The 18156-nt window shown below is 39.5% G+C and overlaps 1 protein-coding gene across 1 annotated transcript in view; it reads left to right on the top strand.

The window, feature by feature from the left end:
• Positions 1 to 14551, top strand: part of vat1l (vesicle amine transport 1-like) — a 35049-nt gene extending 20498 nt beyond the window's left edge. The window contains exons 8-9 of the mRNA XM_017477339.3: positions 10025 to 10108; positions 11566 to 14551. Of these exons, the coding sequence (XP_017332828.1) occupies positions 10025 to 10108; positions 11566 to 11664 (183 nt within the window). The 3' untranslated portion in view covers positions 11665 to 14551. The remainder of the gene's footprint in view (positions 1 to 10024; positions 10109 to 11565) is intronic.
• The last annotated feature ends 3605 nt before the right edge of the window (positions 14552 to 18156 follow it).

The raw sequence follows: 18156 nt of genomic DNA, 5'->3' as shown, positions 1-18156 counted from the left end.
ACGGCTGAAACTACTGTCAGAAATGCTGTTGTAGAAAATTACTCGATGCTTTCACGTATTGGAGGTTAGGACGGATGCAAGTGCAGATAAGAGCTTTTATTAAAGAGAGGCAGGCAGACAAATCCAAATCATGAGACAATATCGTGGTCAAAAAGCACTCAATGGGTCAGGCGATTGGCAAACGGGCAAAAATTAGGCAAAACAGGAATCGAGAACAAGATCGAAACAATAACACATGAACCAAGAAACAACCGCATGGTATACGGAAAATTCACGTAATACTTTGCCACGTACAAGATACACGAGGGGTTTAAATAACAAACGTAATCAGGGGTGAAACACAAAACAGCTGACTAATGATGACACATATGGGAAACAACCAATGACAATACAGGGGAGGAGACAGGACATAAACCATAACAAATACACGTGTCAAAAGTAAACAAAGTCAGTGTCACTGAAAACAAAAAACAACATGCGCTCGCTTAGAGCTCGTGCTTCGGGTTTCCGAACACGCTACATGCTACAGCGCTAGCTCGAGGGGAAATCGTGACAAACACCTTCTGATTCGAGAATCCACCAGCACTTTGGTATAAAGTGTAATAAATCATAAGAGCCTCCAGGTGTCCAAGCAGAAGTGAAAAATATTCCCATGAATACGTGTCAGTGTGTGTGTGTTAAATGCATTTAGAGATAATCCATGTTAATAATTCTATTTTATTATCTTGACAAAGAAATCAAGGAAGGACGTAATCATTCAGCAGTGTGTTCTGAGAAGGTTCGACTCTCATCCTACAAAAATAACGTTCCTGCATCTTCTGGGGGAAAAAATAACAAAACCAATGGCCTGCTTCACAATGTTCTTATAATGTTCAGGGCATTCAAAAGACAGGGTCCGCTCGCCAATTAAGTAGAGAGAACACTGTTACTAGGCAACTGGGAAATACAGATTCCAAGAATAATCTGGCTAATGAGTCATGCTAATGATTGAGCTAGCTAGCAAGTGCATAGTGACAAAAAGTATAAACGTGACAAAACTGTTGGGAATGTCAATAGTTATATTAACAACAAAAGACGCTTTTTGTTTGTTTACCTGATCTTTGCTATCCGTGTATTTGATCGAATCTGTGTAGTTTGTTCTTTAGTTTAGAACAAGCCGAATAGTGTTAGCACGCTAGCTCAGAGATACTTAGAAATTCACCAACTCTTGCTGTTCATCACTATCCCGCTATCAGCACTTCTCCAAATTAGAGATCATCCATCAGGTTCCATCCTGGATAGTCACTCACTCTTTTCTGGTTGTTTATACTCTCACTCTGTCTGTCTCCTGTCTGTCACCTTGAAGTCAGACTTATTTCGTGCCTAAAGTTGATGAGATTTGATGGATATAAGCTGGCATATGACGTATACATACAAAGTGCTTGCCATGTGTTACAGGATGGTGAAGGTGACTCATAGCAGCACATGAACAGCATGCTATAAAATCATTTTTTGTTCCCTGACTCAATAATCACGTATGTTTAAAAAAAAAAAAAAAAAAAAAAAACAGTTAAAAAAAAAGGTGAACAAAAAATATCATTGACATGACAAAAGGATTTTTGATTATGTTTTAGGTTTCATCATAATGCGCTATATAGTCTTATATAGAGAGCACTGTTGAATGCTTGATTCTGATTGGTCAGAAAGTGTTTAATGAACCTTTATTGATTTATTTTCTATAATATCAGGAAGGAGTTTTTCTCAGTGGATATAAAAGTCTACACACCCCTGTTAAAATGGCAGGTTTTTGTGATATAAAAAAAAATGAAACCAAGATAGATCATGTCAGAACTTTTTCCACCCTCAAAGTGAAGTTATAACGTTTAGAAATTAAGTGGAAAAACATTTTAGAGAAAAATAAAGGAGTTAAAATAACATAGTTGCATAAGTATATGCACCTTCTGATTTTATTACACCACTCAGTCTTGTTGGGGAAGAGACTATCAGCATGGCACATCTAGACTTGGCAATATTTTCCCACTCTTTCTCACAAAAACATTCTAGATCCGTCAAATTGTAAGAGCATCTCGTGTGCACAGCCCTCTCCAGGTCACTCAAAACATCTAAGCCATTCAAAAACGTCGTCTTTTGATTAAGCTATTCCTTTGTTGATTTGGTTGTATGCTTCGGGTCATCGTCCTGCTGAAAGGTGAAATTCCTTTTCATCTTCAGCTTACTAGCAGACACCTGAAGGTATTACATTAAAATCAGTGGGTATTTGTGAATACAGTGCTGTGGTCTCTTTTGTTTTTATGTATATTTCTTACTAAATTGTATCAGAAATGAAAAGAATATCTAAGATAAAACAAAGGCAGCCTGAGAAAACACAAAATTTTCTCTGGCTGCCTGAGAATTGTAACAAAGTTTATTTCAAAGACAAAGTTTATTTCAAAGGTAACAAAGTTATTTCAAAGGTAACGAAATTTATTTCAAAGACTCTGGGACTCCAAAGAACCACAGTGAGAGCCATTATCTCCAAATGGAAAAACTCGGAATGATAGTAAACCTTCCCAGACATGGCCGATTTTCCAAGACTCCACCAAGAGCACAGCACTGGCTCATCCAGGAAGTCACAAAAGAGAAAAGGACAACATCAAAGGACCTACAGGTCTCTCTTGAATCAATAAATGTCACCGTTCATGACTCCACTATCAGAAAGAAACTGGGCAAAAATGGCTTCCATGGAAGAGTGGTGAGATGAAAACCACTGCTAACCCAGAAGACCATTAAGGTTCATCTGAATTTTGCCAAAACACACCTTGGTGATGCTCAAAACTTTTGGGAGAATGTTCTGTGGATTGATGAGTCGAAAGTGGAACTGTTTGGAAGACAGGGGTCCCGTTACATCTGACACAATCCAAGCACAGAATTCCACAAAACGAACATCATACCTACGCTCAAGCATGGTGGTGGAAGTGTGATGGTGTGGGGATGCTTGCTGCTTCAGGGCCTGTGCAACTTACAACAATTGAGGGAAACATGAATTTTGCTGTCTACCAGAAAATCCTAAAGGAGAATGTCTGGTCTTCAGTCTGTAAGATTACATTACATTACATTTATTCATTTAGCAGACGCTTTTATCCAAAGCGACTTACAAATGAGAAAATGAAACTCAAGCGCAACTGGATTATGCAGCAAGACAATGATCCAAAGCGTACGAGTAAGTCCTAGTCCTAGAAGTAAGTGAAAGACTGATCTCCAGTTATCGGAAGCGTTTGGTTGCAGTTATTGCTGCTAAAGGTGGCACAACCAGATTTAAATTTTAAGGAGGCAACTAGTTTTTAACATTGATGATAGGTGTTGAATAACTTTTTTCGCTTCAGTAAAAAAATAATAAATACAAACTGTATTGTGTGTTTACTCAGGATGCCTTTGTTTTATGTTGTATTTTGTTGGAAGATTTAAAACTATTTAGTATGAGATATACACGAAATCACAGAAGAAAATACTTTTTCACAGCATAGTAGTCATGATTCCCTCCATCTTGTTAAAAGCCTCAGTCCACTTGTTTCTCCACTTGTGGAGAGTGTTCTATAGTAGATATAATGTTTTGGAAATTCTTTTATACCCCTCTCCTGATCGATACCTTTTGACAAGTTAGATACCATACATGGTTTGTAAGTTCTTTCCGGACCAAGGCTTCAGCAATCAGATGAAACGGAGAAGATATGAATCCTACAGAAAGAGCTGGTCTTTATTTGGGGTTAATCAGAATAATTTCATATTTCATTGATGGCAGCTGTATGATAATTACTTTTGAAGATTGAATGTGATTGGTTCATTCTGAACCCAGCCACATCCTGTTGAAAAAGGGTGTGCAACCAGGTAATTGTATTTTTTTTTTATTTTTCATATTTTTCCATTCAGTGTTTCTGATTGTTTTTCCACTTAATTTATATGTTATAATTTCACATTGAGGATGGGAAAAGTTCTCACATTATTTATCTTGGCTTCATTTTTTGTTTGTTTTTTTTTTTTTTACACCACAAAAACCAGTCATTATAACAGGGGTGTGTAGACTTTTTTTTTTTTTTTTTTTTTTTAAACATAAACGGTAAACTTTAAATAAATAAATAAATATTTAGTTTTGGCAAATTGCTGTGGTTTAAGAGGAATAAAACATTGATGGACGTGCACATATAGGAAATGAATCAACTTCAGGGTTGTAAGAGGAACTCTGCGTCACTCTGCGTCAGGGATCACACCACCCCGTCGATCAATTTCTTTTATTCCTTACTTAAAACTCAGGGAACCAGATAATAAAAAATCTACTAAGAAGGCTGAATTATTAATGTTATTCTCCAAACTAAGTACACTAATTGATCTGCTCACTCGCCAGAAATGAAGTTGAGCTACCATCGAGGTCACGTAAGAGTGAGGAAGCTGGCACGGTCCACTAGCCGTATTCCCGGCTGATGCCGAGTCAAACGTGCACTTTAAGAACGGTCCAGCCGGGGAGCCAGTCCTAGCTCACAATGGTAAAAAGCAAGCTTTGCACTGCAAATGATCTATCTCAATACAGGTTAACGCTGTAAACCAGGCACATTATCATACAGTGTGGGTGCAGCTCACAAAAATATGCTTTCTGTCCATGAAACACTGGAGAGAGTCATCAGAGTGATTCACCAGCGAATAATGAGTCATGATTTTACCAGAACAACAAGCCAGCTTTTCTTCTTTCGAAAACAGATATGACTCAGTGTTTTATTATGAAAATCAATATGCTTGGATTTTATGCCCATAGACAGTTAATGTTGTTTTATGTTAAATTTCCATATTGTATCTCCATATACACTGCCTATCCAAAAAAAAAACAGTCGCTGTTTGGATTTAAATAAACACATACTTAAGAGCCTATGATTGGATCATTATTGCAGTGATTAAATATCTTTCAGCTGGCAGCAATTCTTTTAAGCCTAACTGATGCAGTGTGGAGCTTCTCATTTCTTAAACAACCATATGTTGTTTATAGATGCATGCCCTGGCCGTGGAACAGATGTTGCTGTGTTTCAGAAGGGGCAAACTATTGGCCTGCATCATGCAAAGAAAACAATTAATGAGCTTGCTGAAATCCCTGGAATTGGGTTAAGAACTGTCCGGCACATTATTGAAACCTGGAAGGAGTTGGAGGAGAGAAATGTGTACGGAAATATGAACGTCCGAAATCTTGAACGATCGTGATCGGTGAGCTTTAAAACGCTTGGTGAAGTCACATCGTAAAAAAAAATCGACAGTAGAACTCATGGCTAGGTTTAATAGTGAACGTAAGAGCATTTCTACATGCACAGTGTGATGAGAACTTACAGGATTGGGACTAAACAGCTGTGTGGCCTAATCGGTGTGAAGCTAATCAGATAAAAACGACTTCAATTTGCTAGGGAGCATAAAGACTGGAGCAATGGAAAAAGGTCATGTGGTATGATGAGTCCAGATTTACCCTATTCCATAGAGCGATGGGTGCGTCAAGGTAAGAAGGGAAGCACATGGAGCGATGCACCCATCATCCATTGTGCCTACTTGCTTCAGTTGGTCAGGTCTAGACTCTGAAACATGATGCAGCAGCAAAATGAAATCAGCTGAGGGCCTGAATGTACTGAATGTAGCAGGTTATCCCATCAATGGATTTTTTTTCTTCCCTGACAGCACAGGCATATTCCAGGATGACAATGCCAAGATTCATCAGGCTCAAATTGTGAAAGAGCGGTTCAGGGAGCATGAGGAATCATTTTCACACATGAATTAGCCACCACAGTGTCCTGACCTTAACCCTTAAATTGAAAGTCTGTGGGACGTGCTGGAGAAGACTTTACGGAGTGGTTCGACGCTCCCGTGCTCAATACAAGATCTCGGCCAAAACTGAACGCAAAGCTGGATGGAAATAAATGCTGTCAAGTTGCACAAGGTTGTCGAAACAATGCCATGATGAATGTGCGCTATAATCAAAGCTAAAGATGGTGCAACAAATATATATATATATATATATGAGAGAGAGATATAGATATATGTATGTATATAATGTATGTGTGTGTATTTGGTAAACCATATGATAAAATTATCACACCATATGAAGGGTCAGTCTTGTGTTTGTGTGTATTATTAGCCTGAAGATCTGGACGCATTTTAGCGTTCCCGGCGCAGTGGCTTCATCCCAAGGCAATCGAGCCTTTTTTGCAGTGCCGCTCGGATGAAACTAGATTTGAGTGGGGGGATGCAGGAGGCGTTGCGGTTCGTGGTTTATGGGGCGAATGACACTCAGTGGAGGATAAGTGGTGAAAAACCGTGCATGGTTTGGCAATATACTCTGAGCTGCTGTTAGGGCTGAAACACACTGTGTGTCCTGTTTACAGGCTGCATCTGCTGCAAGAAACACAGAATAAGGATGATGAGGACAGTCGTGATTATAGCCTGTGCACAATAGAAAAGGATGCCAAGCAATAAGAGAAAATAGCACACGTAATAAAGCATTACTTGCAGAATTGACACAAAGGCTGGGGCTAAAACATTTCAAAGGAAAATCCACCCTGAAACATGTTTAATATGTTTATAGGGAAACACATGGTGCTTCGCTTTAGATCCTGGTGCTAATTTGTGTTTAATCTTGCGAGAAGTTAGTGGTTGGCGGCACAAGAAGACATCACTAGCGCAGTTATAATGGGGCTTAATAGGAGAACAAAATCAATAACTGTAAGGTTTCGCTCGGAAAAAAAACAAAAGAGCAAGAGCTTCTTTTCTGACTCACCATTTCCCAGCAGATTTCAGTGTCATATTAATGAAAAATCCTAAAAGGAAGTAATAGAGACAGCAAATTTCCAGCAAAAATGCACTGAAGCATAGACTACTCTCGGCTAGATAATGATCTACCACATGACTAGCCTGATCTAGTTGATTGCAGTGTTAGCATAAAAGTTGAAGCTTTGCAACCTTTCATTTTTTGAAATGGCAGTTTTAGCAATTTTAGCCAGTCCACCTACCGGCACATTTCTGACAGGTAGGAGGAAACTGAATTGTGTTGAAATAATGCACTACAGTATTATTGCCACTCATGCAAATGCAAATCCATCACATGCAATCAGTGATGAATTCCTGATGAAATATATGGGGATCGGAGCTTTTCAGTACACACTGCTTTTTGTGGGTTGCTTCCAGAAGGGCTTCTTCAGTGCACTTCTTCCAAACCGCATGTTGATGTGTAATGTGATTGCGACACTTGACACGCACAAGTATCAGCTAACCTGTAGACATCTAAAATGGTCAATCTTTACAGTCTTTTTGCCTCTAACTGCATTGTCCTCACAGGACAATGTACAGAGGGACAGTTTGTTCATGCGTCCAATTGCTGGCAAGTTCCAAACATCCATCCATCCATCCATCCATTTTCTATACCGCTTATCCTACAGGGTCACGGGGAACCTGGAGCCTATCCCAGGGAGTATCTCTCTCACCCCCCCCCCCCCCCCCCCCCCCCCACTATGCTGCTTATTTGCCTAAATGGTATTGATATATGAATGAGTATTATTATATCCACTGCTTGACTTGCCATCTGTTGCGCTTTGGTTTCTGCCCCCAGAAATATGGATGACAAACAGGGTATGCGTATGTGTAATTTAATATTTGGTTGAAGGCAGCACTAGAGTTCTTTGAATCCAAGCACATTTTGATGATGATGAAAATGAGCATTTATTGTAAATATTCATCAGTAATTTTGCCATACTTGTTTTTTGGAGAGAAAATACTATTAGTCTCATGTTGCGAAGGGTCTCCAGTCTCCAGTTATTTGAGATATTTGAAAATGTATTTCATCTAAGCCTCCCCCCACAATTTTCTCCCGTTTCATCACCAGCTCTCCCCAATCACGTGACAGCTCTCAACCAGGGAGGGTGAAGGCAAACAGTGCTCTCTCTGAGACACATGAGGGCAGCTGACCGCATCTTTTCAGACTGCAGTGTAATACACTGGGAGACTTGAAGACTATCGAACACGTTGGCTCACTTAAAACTACTTCTTTTTTTCTTTTTTTTTTCAAATTGAAGATAGACTTTTTAAATGTCAGAAAGCATCAACATCATGCAAGAGTCAAGAATAGTTTAGTATTGTTTAAGAAATCTAAGGCACTCAGGAAAGTAATGACTTTTAAAAAAACCTTTAATATCTCTTGGCTATTCAGCCATTACTGAAGAAAAAAAAAACATGCTGCATTTCAGCCATTAAGGCCTTCATCGGGGCAAGTCAGAATGGGTGCTTTAGGGCTGTTTCTTCTAGATGTTAACAAGTAATCACATGATCAGCATGGACAGGTGAGTAGTCACAAGGCAGACCATGTTCCATCCATCCGTCTATTTTCTGTACCGCTTATCCTACACAGGGTCGCCGGGAGCGTGTAGCCTGTGTGCGTGATAGCTGACACCTAGATGAACACTTTCCAGTTGGTTTTATGACCAAGTCATTCCCTTCAAATGCTGTTGAAGTTAGAAACATGTATACCAATATGTAACTTTAGAGACGGTCCCTTAATTTGCGCATATCTTTGAATACCGAACGTCCAAAGTCGAGCCAACTTAGGTTCATCTTCTCTTGTGGCTTTTCAGCACAATCCCACCACTAGGGGCCGCCCCAGAGTAGCGTGTTACAATAGTATCGGCAACACATTGCTCTTCCTGTGAGACCCGGATGTGAAGACTTGAATTTTAAGACCCGGATTTTAAGACCTGAATTTTTGCAGCCTGAATTTTTGAGGTTGACAAATGATGTGTTGAAATACTTCCTGACGAATAATAAAAATGGTATTTTAACAACTGAATATTTTGGAACTGTATTTTAGGAAGGTGAATATGTGTGCATTGAATTTTGTATGCTGGAATTTTGTTTTCAAACAAAATATGCAAACCCAATGAATTGCAGAGGAAACTAATTCAAGCACTGTTATTGCTGTGTTTTTATTATTATTATTATTATTTGTGTCAAATTGCTGGGCAGAAAAATTCAAGTACTGTCATTGCAATATGTTTTTATTCAATTTATGTAATTCAACATGCCATTTTGCCTTGAGGACATTTGGCACTATTATACTTCCATACCGGAGTACCCAGAGAAAACCCCCAAAGCACAGGAGAAAACATGAAAACTTGGGAACTTGAGAAGATGGGAGTCAAACCCCCAACCCCAGAGGTACGAGGCAAACGTGCTAACCACTAAGCCTCGCCTTAATATTTTAGTTTTCAATACATACTGCAAAAACTGCACATGATGTTAGGCAGAGTTCCCAGATGACTAAATCAGAGACCATTGCAGAAAATGGGAGAAGTTCAGTTCACCAGGATATTGCATTACTTTCAATGTATATCCAAAAAAAGATTCTCTTTGTAAGAGCCTTCATTGAGTTTGCTACAGAATATGGTCTATACCGGATATTTTTCATGTGTTGCAGCCGCTGTGTTCAGCCTCCTGGTAATGTAAAGCCATGGTGGATTGCGGGTTGCCAGTTCTTACACTGTAGCATGTTTATGTTCGGCCATTCGCGCCCTCAGTTTGTACATTGTTCTCCCTATATAAAAACAACCACATGAACACTCCAGTCTGTAAACCACATACGAGGTATTGACTTTGTTATACTTAAGATCTGTTGTAATAGTACTCATATTGCCACAGTGCTTACAGTTTCAAGAATAGTCAAAAATCGTTCCACGTTCTATTGAAAAATGACATTTTCGATCATTTTGCTTATCAATATTGAATATTTCAGATGTGAATGTTAACAGTTTTGGTTTTTAAACAAGAATTTTATTTCAGGTTTTACGTTTTTAATATAGGTGATGTTTAGAAAAATGTCAAATGTCACATGACACGCAATTGTAAGTAATAAAATAACCATCTAAAGAATCTGGATTTGCTTTTAGCTCATTTGGTCATGAAAGGGTTACAGTCAGAGCTGTCTTTTTAGGTACAGGAATGAATTTGTAAAATGTGTGTATCTTCTTCGCTACCTCAGGTGAAGGAGGCCATGCAGAGAATCCACGACAGAGGAAACATCGGAAAGCTGATTCTGGATGTGGAAAAGTCTCCCACTCCTTTAGTGAGTAACACACACACACACACACACACAAATACATTGTACTCTGTATCTGTGTTTGGTTTTGTATAAGCGTACATGAGAAATGTCGGTGATTTCTAAACTATGATCAATTCTGGTAGTTTTTTTTTCTTTTCTACGAAACAGCGAGTGAGATCTATCAATAAATGAAGTACAGCTGCTGAAATCAGAGCACAAGGGAGCATTTAGCACACCTTTTCCATGCTGACAAGAGCGAAAAAGCAAAGCCAAAAGAAACACAACTCGATGACAGTGATTGAGAAATTCCAGGGCTTAGTTTCCATGGAGATCTGTCAGTACGATGAAGAGAGAGTCGGCACAAATAATGGCTTATGAAAGCACAGCAAGAACTTTTAACCTCTTGCTAGGACTACGGTTTCTGTCACAATTTCATCTGCCATTCCTGAGATCAGGATATTAGGTGTGCACCTATGCCTCGTAACAGAGGTACTACCTTGATTCCCAAATTTGAATGCACATGTGCTGTTGCTGATGGAGATCAGCGTGCAAGGAGATGAAAGTAATTAGTTCATGAAAGGTTTTTAATAATCTTACCTGTTATACCTGAAGCCTTACAGCTGATTTTTAAGGCCCGTCAGAAACTACTGGAACGGCAATTTATTTGGTCTGTGCTATACACCAAAGGCATTTGGGTTTGAGATCCAAACTCAAATGACGAGACGAGACGAGAGTTTAGGATTTCAGCTTTTATTTCCTGGTATTTACATCTAAATGTGTCGAACAATATAAAAGGTTTTGTATCAGACCACCCAATTTTTAGGTGAGCAAAAGTATAGGAACAGTTAAGTCTTAAAGAAAACACCTGTCAGTTACACTTTCCAATATTGATACAAAATGTTCTATGTTCTATCTTGTTTAGCAAATCTACGTATAAATACAAGGAAATAAAAGCTGAAATTCTAAACTCTCTTCTCATAATCATCTTTTGACCTCAGTCTACAGCAAAAAAAACCAAATGAATTGGTCTCGTCGTTCCAGTAGTTTCAGAGGGGACCGTAAGGGAAAATATTAACAAAGTAAGAACACTACAAGTTCAAATGAAAATGAAATGTTCTTCAAAGAGAAAAATGTTTCGTCCTCTAGAGAAGGGGATGAAAACGAAAGAAAGACAGAAAGATTCAGGGGGAAAATGTTCGACTTTTTTTTTTTACGGCTTTTACGAGCTAAATGTAAACCTGTAAATGTTTATCATTGAGATTATAGAAAGAAAGAAAGTGAGTTTAATACGAATAAGGCTTTTTATTTAAGCAAATCGAAGGAAAAGAATTGTTAATAAGCTCTTTTTAAGGCTCTCATAAGCTTAACTGTTTTTTCAAGTGTAAATGTTTATCATTTGTATTATAGAGAGAAAGAAAGAAGGATGGATGGTACTTTGTTGAGTGGCAGTGTGTGTTAAAGGATATGTGCTGTTAATGCAGATGGCGAGCGACAGCACAGAGACGAGCGAGGCAGGTGAGGAAGAGGAGGAGCACGAAGGAGACAGTGATAATAAGGAGCGAATGCCCTTCATCCAGTAGACCCCAGTGATGAGCCCCGGTGGACGGAGAGACTGTGACGGGATGAGTCTCCCGTGTCCCCCCCACCCCACCCCCACGCTGTAGTGAAGTGTACGAGTGTGTGACTGTAGCGCGTCTGAAAATATCCTTCTTGCCGACTGTCCAACTGAAGTGCCATTCCCAGCACAGTGCTGAAGTGTTCCAGTGTTTCCTGACCATGTGTGCTCTTCTTCTCTACATGTCTGTGGATGTTTTGAACGTGTGTAGTTCTGTTGTATTAGTGACTGAGGAAAGCAAGCTTCAGTGTCTGCTGTGTCCCTTCAGGTTTCCCACAGCCTGTAGGGCAAAGTGAAAATAAGAAAAAAAAGGAAGAATTAGAAAAAAGTGAAGTTGTTTCTTTTTTAAGGCTTTCAGAGGATTAGCTATTTCAATTCATCTTTAAAGAAAGAATGGAAGAAAAAAGAGTGAGGGTTATAAAAAAGTGAAGTTATTTTTATGCCTTTCAAAGGTTTAACTATCTAAAGTCATAAAAATTTCTAACTGAAATTATGGAAAGAAAGAAACAATACGTAAGCACATTGTACTAAGCTAATTTTAAGGTTCTGGAACGCTTACCAATTTAGACGTGTAAATGTTTTTAAGTGAAATTATGAGAAAGAAAGAAAGACGTGCGAAAAATGTCAAATTATTCTTAAGGCTTTCAGAAGCTCAACAGTATAAAAGTGTCAAACGTTTCAAACCAAAATTATAGAAAGAAAGATCAAATTATTTTTTTTTTAAACTCTTGCCTTACAGTTTAAAAATGTAAATGATGCTTGAAATAATGAGAAAGAAGGAGAGAAAGAAAATGGGAGATTGAATTTTAAATGATTGATGGAAATGTTCATGAATTAAAAGATTTAATGAGAAAGAAAGAAATACTCAATATCTCTTCAAAGACAGATTTCCCAGAGCCTTTGGGCCACCATGTTGGTCACACGGCAAGGTCAAAGAAAGAAACTCTTCCTTTCTCAGATTATAATTCACAAACAATTGATTAGAGATTCTCAGTGAAAGGAAAAGCTGAACAGCAGCGTGAAGGAAAAGCAGTGGATGTGAATTTCTGAGTCCTGTTGGCTTTTGTGATTCTGCATGTGTGTGTGTGTGTGTGTGATTCTGTGTTGTGTTTACACTCTGGTGCCTGTGCTGAGTTATTGTTTTCAAAAGTATATTTTTGCAAGAGTAATGGTGTGCAGAGAGAACTGTAACTGTACCTCTACCTGTACCTGCACCTGTACCTCTCCATATCGTATAACTGAACCGTGTTCTGTGCCTGTATCACTTCTACTGTACTCTGAAAGAAGGAAACAACACGCATCGTACATACCTGTAATCACACATATCTCCATCATAAATCATCCAGTTATATCACATTACCATTAAAGAGACTAGCTATCTTTCGGGACATTGATCAATAGCAAGAAAAACGAATTAATTCGAAACTAAGTGAAAAGAAAGAAAGAAAGTCAGGTCAAGTCAAATTTATTTATAAAGCACATTTAAAGACAACAGCAGTTGATCCAAAGTGCTGTACAAAACACTCAAATTCATCACATTAAACAACATTATAACACAAAGGATAAAAATAGGTTTTAAGAGAAGGTTTAAAATAGCCGGAAAAGGGAGAACGTTCCAAAGTTTGGGACCGACCACAGAAAAGGCTCGATCACCCTTTGTCTTAGTACGACAACAGGGGACAGATAAAAGGCGTTACATGATCTCAAAAAGAAAGACAGTAGGGTGGCTGTACTTTAGTGCCAGTTTGCGCTCAAGGAACGTGAAATTATTTTTATACCCTCTAAGCCTTAACTTTTAAAAAAAATCTAAATGGGAAGACAGAAGTGAAAGAAGATGGAAGATAAAATGTTTCATTATTTCTAAAACTCTCAAAGGACAAAGAAGGAAAGAAAAGGAAGAGCTGAAAGAACGCAAAAATCGCTTGAAAGATCGATCAAGTGAAAGAAAGAGGAATAAGAGAACATTTGAAAGCGCAAGAAAGAACGAAAGAAAGAATGGAGGGAAATGTGAAATTATTTTTATACTCTTTACGCCTTAACTTTTGAAAATGTAAACGGCAACGTCTGGAACGATGAGGGAGACAAATGAAAGAGGGAATAGAGGAGAGAATCTTTCATTATTTCTAACCCTCTCAAAAAAAAAAACAGAAAGAAGAAAAGAAAAAAAAATTTACTTGAAAAATCACAAGTCGGAGACATAAAGAAAGTGAAAGAAGGAAAGACAATATAAGAATAAGAAAACATTTTGTTTACACCTTTTTTTTTTTTTTACATTTTTGTTTACAAAGAAAGAAAGGGAAGAAGAAAAGAAAGAACATTATTTTAATTATTAAAGCTTCCAAATGTTGAGCTCATATAAAACGCATCTCGTACTCATACAGCTCAGATAATAAACAATTAACCTTTAGATAAAGGACAGAAACAAACAACTTGAACACTTATTAAAAGTGACCTTATTTGAGAAGAAACTAGTCTCTAATCTTCATTGCACTTTCCTCGACTGAAACTGAAACTGATGATGATGAACAGTGAAGAGGTCAGTGATACGCTACACTCACTACTGCACACTCCAGTCTTTCCAGACCTCCAGTATGTTGTGTAAAATTACAAACCCAGGATATAAAACAGCTTTTCCTGTTTTTTGTTTTGTTTTGTTTTGCCTATAGTCTCAAGTGTGTGAAAGCTCATTGACTTGCCTTAAAAAGTACAACTCTTCATGCTTGGTAATTGTGTCTCGAGTCATTCCAGGCAGAAACGGAGTAATGTTTAGATGTAGTGTAGCTGCTAGTGCTTTTACTATGGTGTGCATAGAAATTCGTTACGGTTACTGAAATAAAAAGACCTGCGGAGCATTCGTGTGCTGTCTTTCTTCTTGGGTTGGATTTACATCCAAAAGACAAATCATATTGAGGAAGCCCAGGACAAGACGATTTTGTGTCGTATTTTATTCGTAGTTACCGGCAGAAGTTTTTTTTTTTAAACCTGAGAATTAAACACCCTACTACTGACTTTCAAAACGAAACAAACAGTTTCGGGGCGCACGGTGGCTTAGTGGTTAGCACGTTCACCTCACAGGTCAGGGGTTCGAGTCCCACCGTGGCTCTGTGTGTGTGGAGTTTGCATGTTCTCCCCGTGCTGCGGGGGTTTCCTCCGGGTATTCCAGTTTCCTTCCCCAGTCCAAAGACATGCGTGGTAGGCTGATTGGCGTTTTAAAAGTGTCCGTAGTGTATGAATGGGTGTGTGAATGGGTGTGATTGTGCCCTGCGATGGATTGGCACCCTGTCCAGGGTGTATCCTGTCTTGTGCCCGATGCTCCCTGGAATAGGCTCCAGGTTTCCCCGTGACCCTGAAAAGGTGATGGATGGGTGGATGGGCAAACAGTTTCGTTTTACCGGTTGTGCGCGGGGAAATACAAGGTGCAACTTCATGTCAAACGCAGCATAATATTCGAGCTCTGTGCATTCGAGCTACGAAGTGGGAGAACAAAAAGCTTGAGCTGTGTAGTCAATGTTATAGGTTTAGCATGCGAATATGTCTGTAAAGTGCTGCTTGAAAGTTTGTGAGTTGAGAATTGTACAGTTCTGCATAAATATCAGAATAACACATCATCAGAAGTCCTAAAAGTAGATAAAGAGAACCCAATTAAACAAATGAGACAGAAATATTATACTTGGTCATTTATTTACTGAGGAAAATGTTCACCAAGCCACCACTGCCCCGTACACAGGGTTGCCTGGAGAGAGTTCCCACGAGGGATTCAAGGGGCACAAGATGAGGGACACCTTGGACGGGGTACCAACCCATCTCAGGGCACAATCACACACTACAGATCTGTGCAGTACCCAGAGGCAGGATTCAAACCCTGAACCCTGGAGGTGCGAGGCAAACTCTTATCACTAATCCACCGTGCCACTCCGTTTAGATTCAGGTCACATCAAAATAAAAGCCTATTTTTTGCCGTCACTCGATGGCGGCCATGAGATGTTATAAGGTCACGGCAGATTTTTCCACTTTGCTAAGCAGCACGGAAATGCGTGAGAAATGACAATGTCGTCTGTGATTAAAACGAAGCCCTTTCGACCTACAGAAATATCAGCCGCTGACCTTTTCACTAGATTTGCTATAAATGTATTAAATATGACTAAGATATAATGCAGATCTTTTCCTCAGAAAAGCTCTACAATTTCAGCATAATATCCAGCTTTTTCATCTTTTTGAAGAGTAAAAAATTTATTTTGTATAAACCTTCAACACTTAACAGCCATCACGAGGCACAATCACACACCCGTTCACACACTACGGACAATTTAGACATGCCAATCAGCCTACCATGCATGTCTTTGGACTTGGGGAGGAAACCGGAGTACCCGGAGGAAACCCCCAAATCATGGGGAGAACAAAACAAACCCTGTGCAGACAGGGGAATTGATCTCCCAAGCCCGGAGGTGTGAGGCAAACCTGCTAACCACTAAGCCACTGTGCCCCCCTTGTGACAGCGGTACAATGCATAAAATCATGCAGATTCAGGTCAAGAGCTTCACATCAAACATCAGAATGGGGAAAAAACGGCTGACTCAATCGGTAACTTGACCGTCTTATGGGTGTTGGTGCCAGATTGGTTAGTTTGAGTATTTCAGATAATGCCGATCTCCTGGGATTTTTACCCACAACATTCTCTAGAGTTTACACAGTATGGTGTGAAAAACAAAAAACATTCTCCGAGAGTCAGTTCCCCAATGGAGGCAAGGTGTTGATGGGAGAGGTCAGAAGAGAGTGGCAAATGATGCTTCAGATTCCTGTTCTTGGCTGACAGCAATGGAACCTGATGTGGTCTTCTGTTGTTGCAGCCAATCAGCATCAAGGGTTGATGTGTTGTGCAAGCTGAGATGCTTTTCTGCTCACCACGGTTATAAAGAGAGGTTGTTTGAGTTATTCATCCCTCCATCCATCTTCTATACCACTTATCCTTTTCAGGGTCACAGGGAACCTGGAGCCTATCCCAGGACAGGGTGCCAGTCCTTCACAGGACAGGGCACAATCACATACACACCCATTCATACACTACGGACACTTTAGACATGTCAATCAGCCTACCATGCATGTCTTTGGACTGGGGGAGGAAACCGGAGTACCCAGAGGAAACCCCCACAGCACGTGGAGAACATGCAAACTCTGCACATACAGGGCCACAGTGGGAATCGAACGCCCGACTCTGGAGGTGTGAAGCAAACAAGCGTCAGAACTGATGCTTACTAGATGTTTTTTTGCACCATTCTGTGTAAACCCTGTGTAAACTCTAGAGCTCAGCAGGTTCTGAAAGCTTAAACCAGCCCATATGGCACCAACAACCATGTACTTTCTATATTTGATATGATTAATGCCATTTTACATAAATAGTCCTACAAGGATTCCAGAGTGTAACAGTTTATATGTGTGTATGAGAGATGGACCATGGGAACACCCTTCTTTCCACTCCCACCATGTGTCTCACAGCATCAGGGCTAAAAATATTCCTGTCAGAACACACGGCAATAAACTGGACTTCCTCACCAGTCTCTCTGACTGTATAACCCAAGAAAATACAAGTGTTGTACAAATACAAGTTGTGAGTTGGCATTACAGTGCCTTGCATAAGTATTCACCCCCTTGAACCTTTCCACATTTTGTAGTGTTACAACCTGAATTTGAAACTGACTTGGGAGTTTTACAGTTTGATTTACATGTTGTGTTTAACATTTTTGCAAAAATATTTTTATTGTGACGCCAAGGTTAATTAAACACAATAAAAGCAGACATTTGTGACGCCTACAGCAAAGGTAGAACTACTTTTGGCTGAAATTACCGCGTCTTTTGAGAAATGTCTCTATCAGGCTTTGCACATCTGGATCCTGATTTTCTTCCTGGAAAAAACTGCTCAAAGCAATTGTCAGATTCAATGGGGACTACTGGTGAACAGCAGTTTTCAAATCTTGCCACAGATTCTCAATCGGATTAAGGTCCAGGCTTTGAATAGGCCACTCTAACACACTCAGGTTCTTGGTTTTCAACACTATAGTGTAGCTTTGGCAGTATGTTTAGGGTTATTGTCCTGTTCGAAGATTAGCCTCTGCTCCATCCTTAATCTCTTGCAGACTGGAACAGATTTACTTTTAAGATTGCCCTATTTGGCTTCATCCATCATGCCCTCAACTCTGGCCAGTTTCCCAGTCCCTGATGAAACCCATCCCCACAACATGGTGCATTTAGCAGATGAAATACCACCACCACCATGCTTCACTGTGAGGGTAATGTGTTCAGAGTGATGAGCAATGTTTGAGTCTAACATAGTGTTTTGTGCCGAGGTCAGAAAGTTAAATATCGGTCTAATCTGAACAGAGAACACTTTTCTACATGTTTACAGAGTCTCCATGGTTCCTTTTGGCTTTTTCATCTCTTCTCACTACTCTTGGAGTGTGTC

The sequence above is a fragment of the Ictalurus punctatus genome, chromosome 10, assembly GCF_001660625.3.
Source record: "Ictalurus punctatus breed USDA103 chromosome 10, Coco_2.0, whole genome shotgun sequence".
Lineage (NCBI taxonomy): Eukaryota > Metazoa > Chordata > Actinopteri > Siluriformes > Ictaluridae > Ictalurus > Ictalurus punctatus.
The sequence above is the reverse complement of the archived record's forward strand: the minus strand, read 5'-3'. Positions and strand labels throughout refer to the sequence as shown.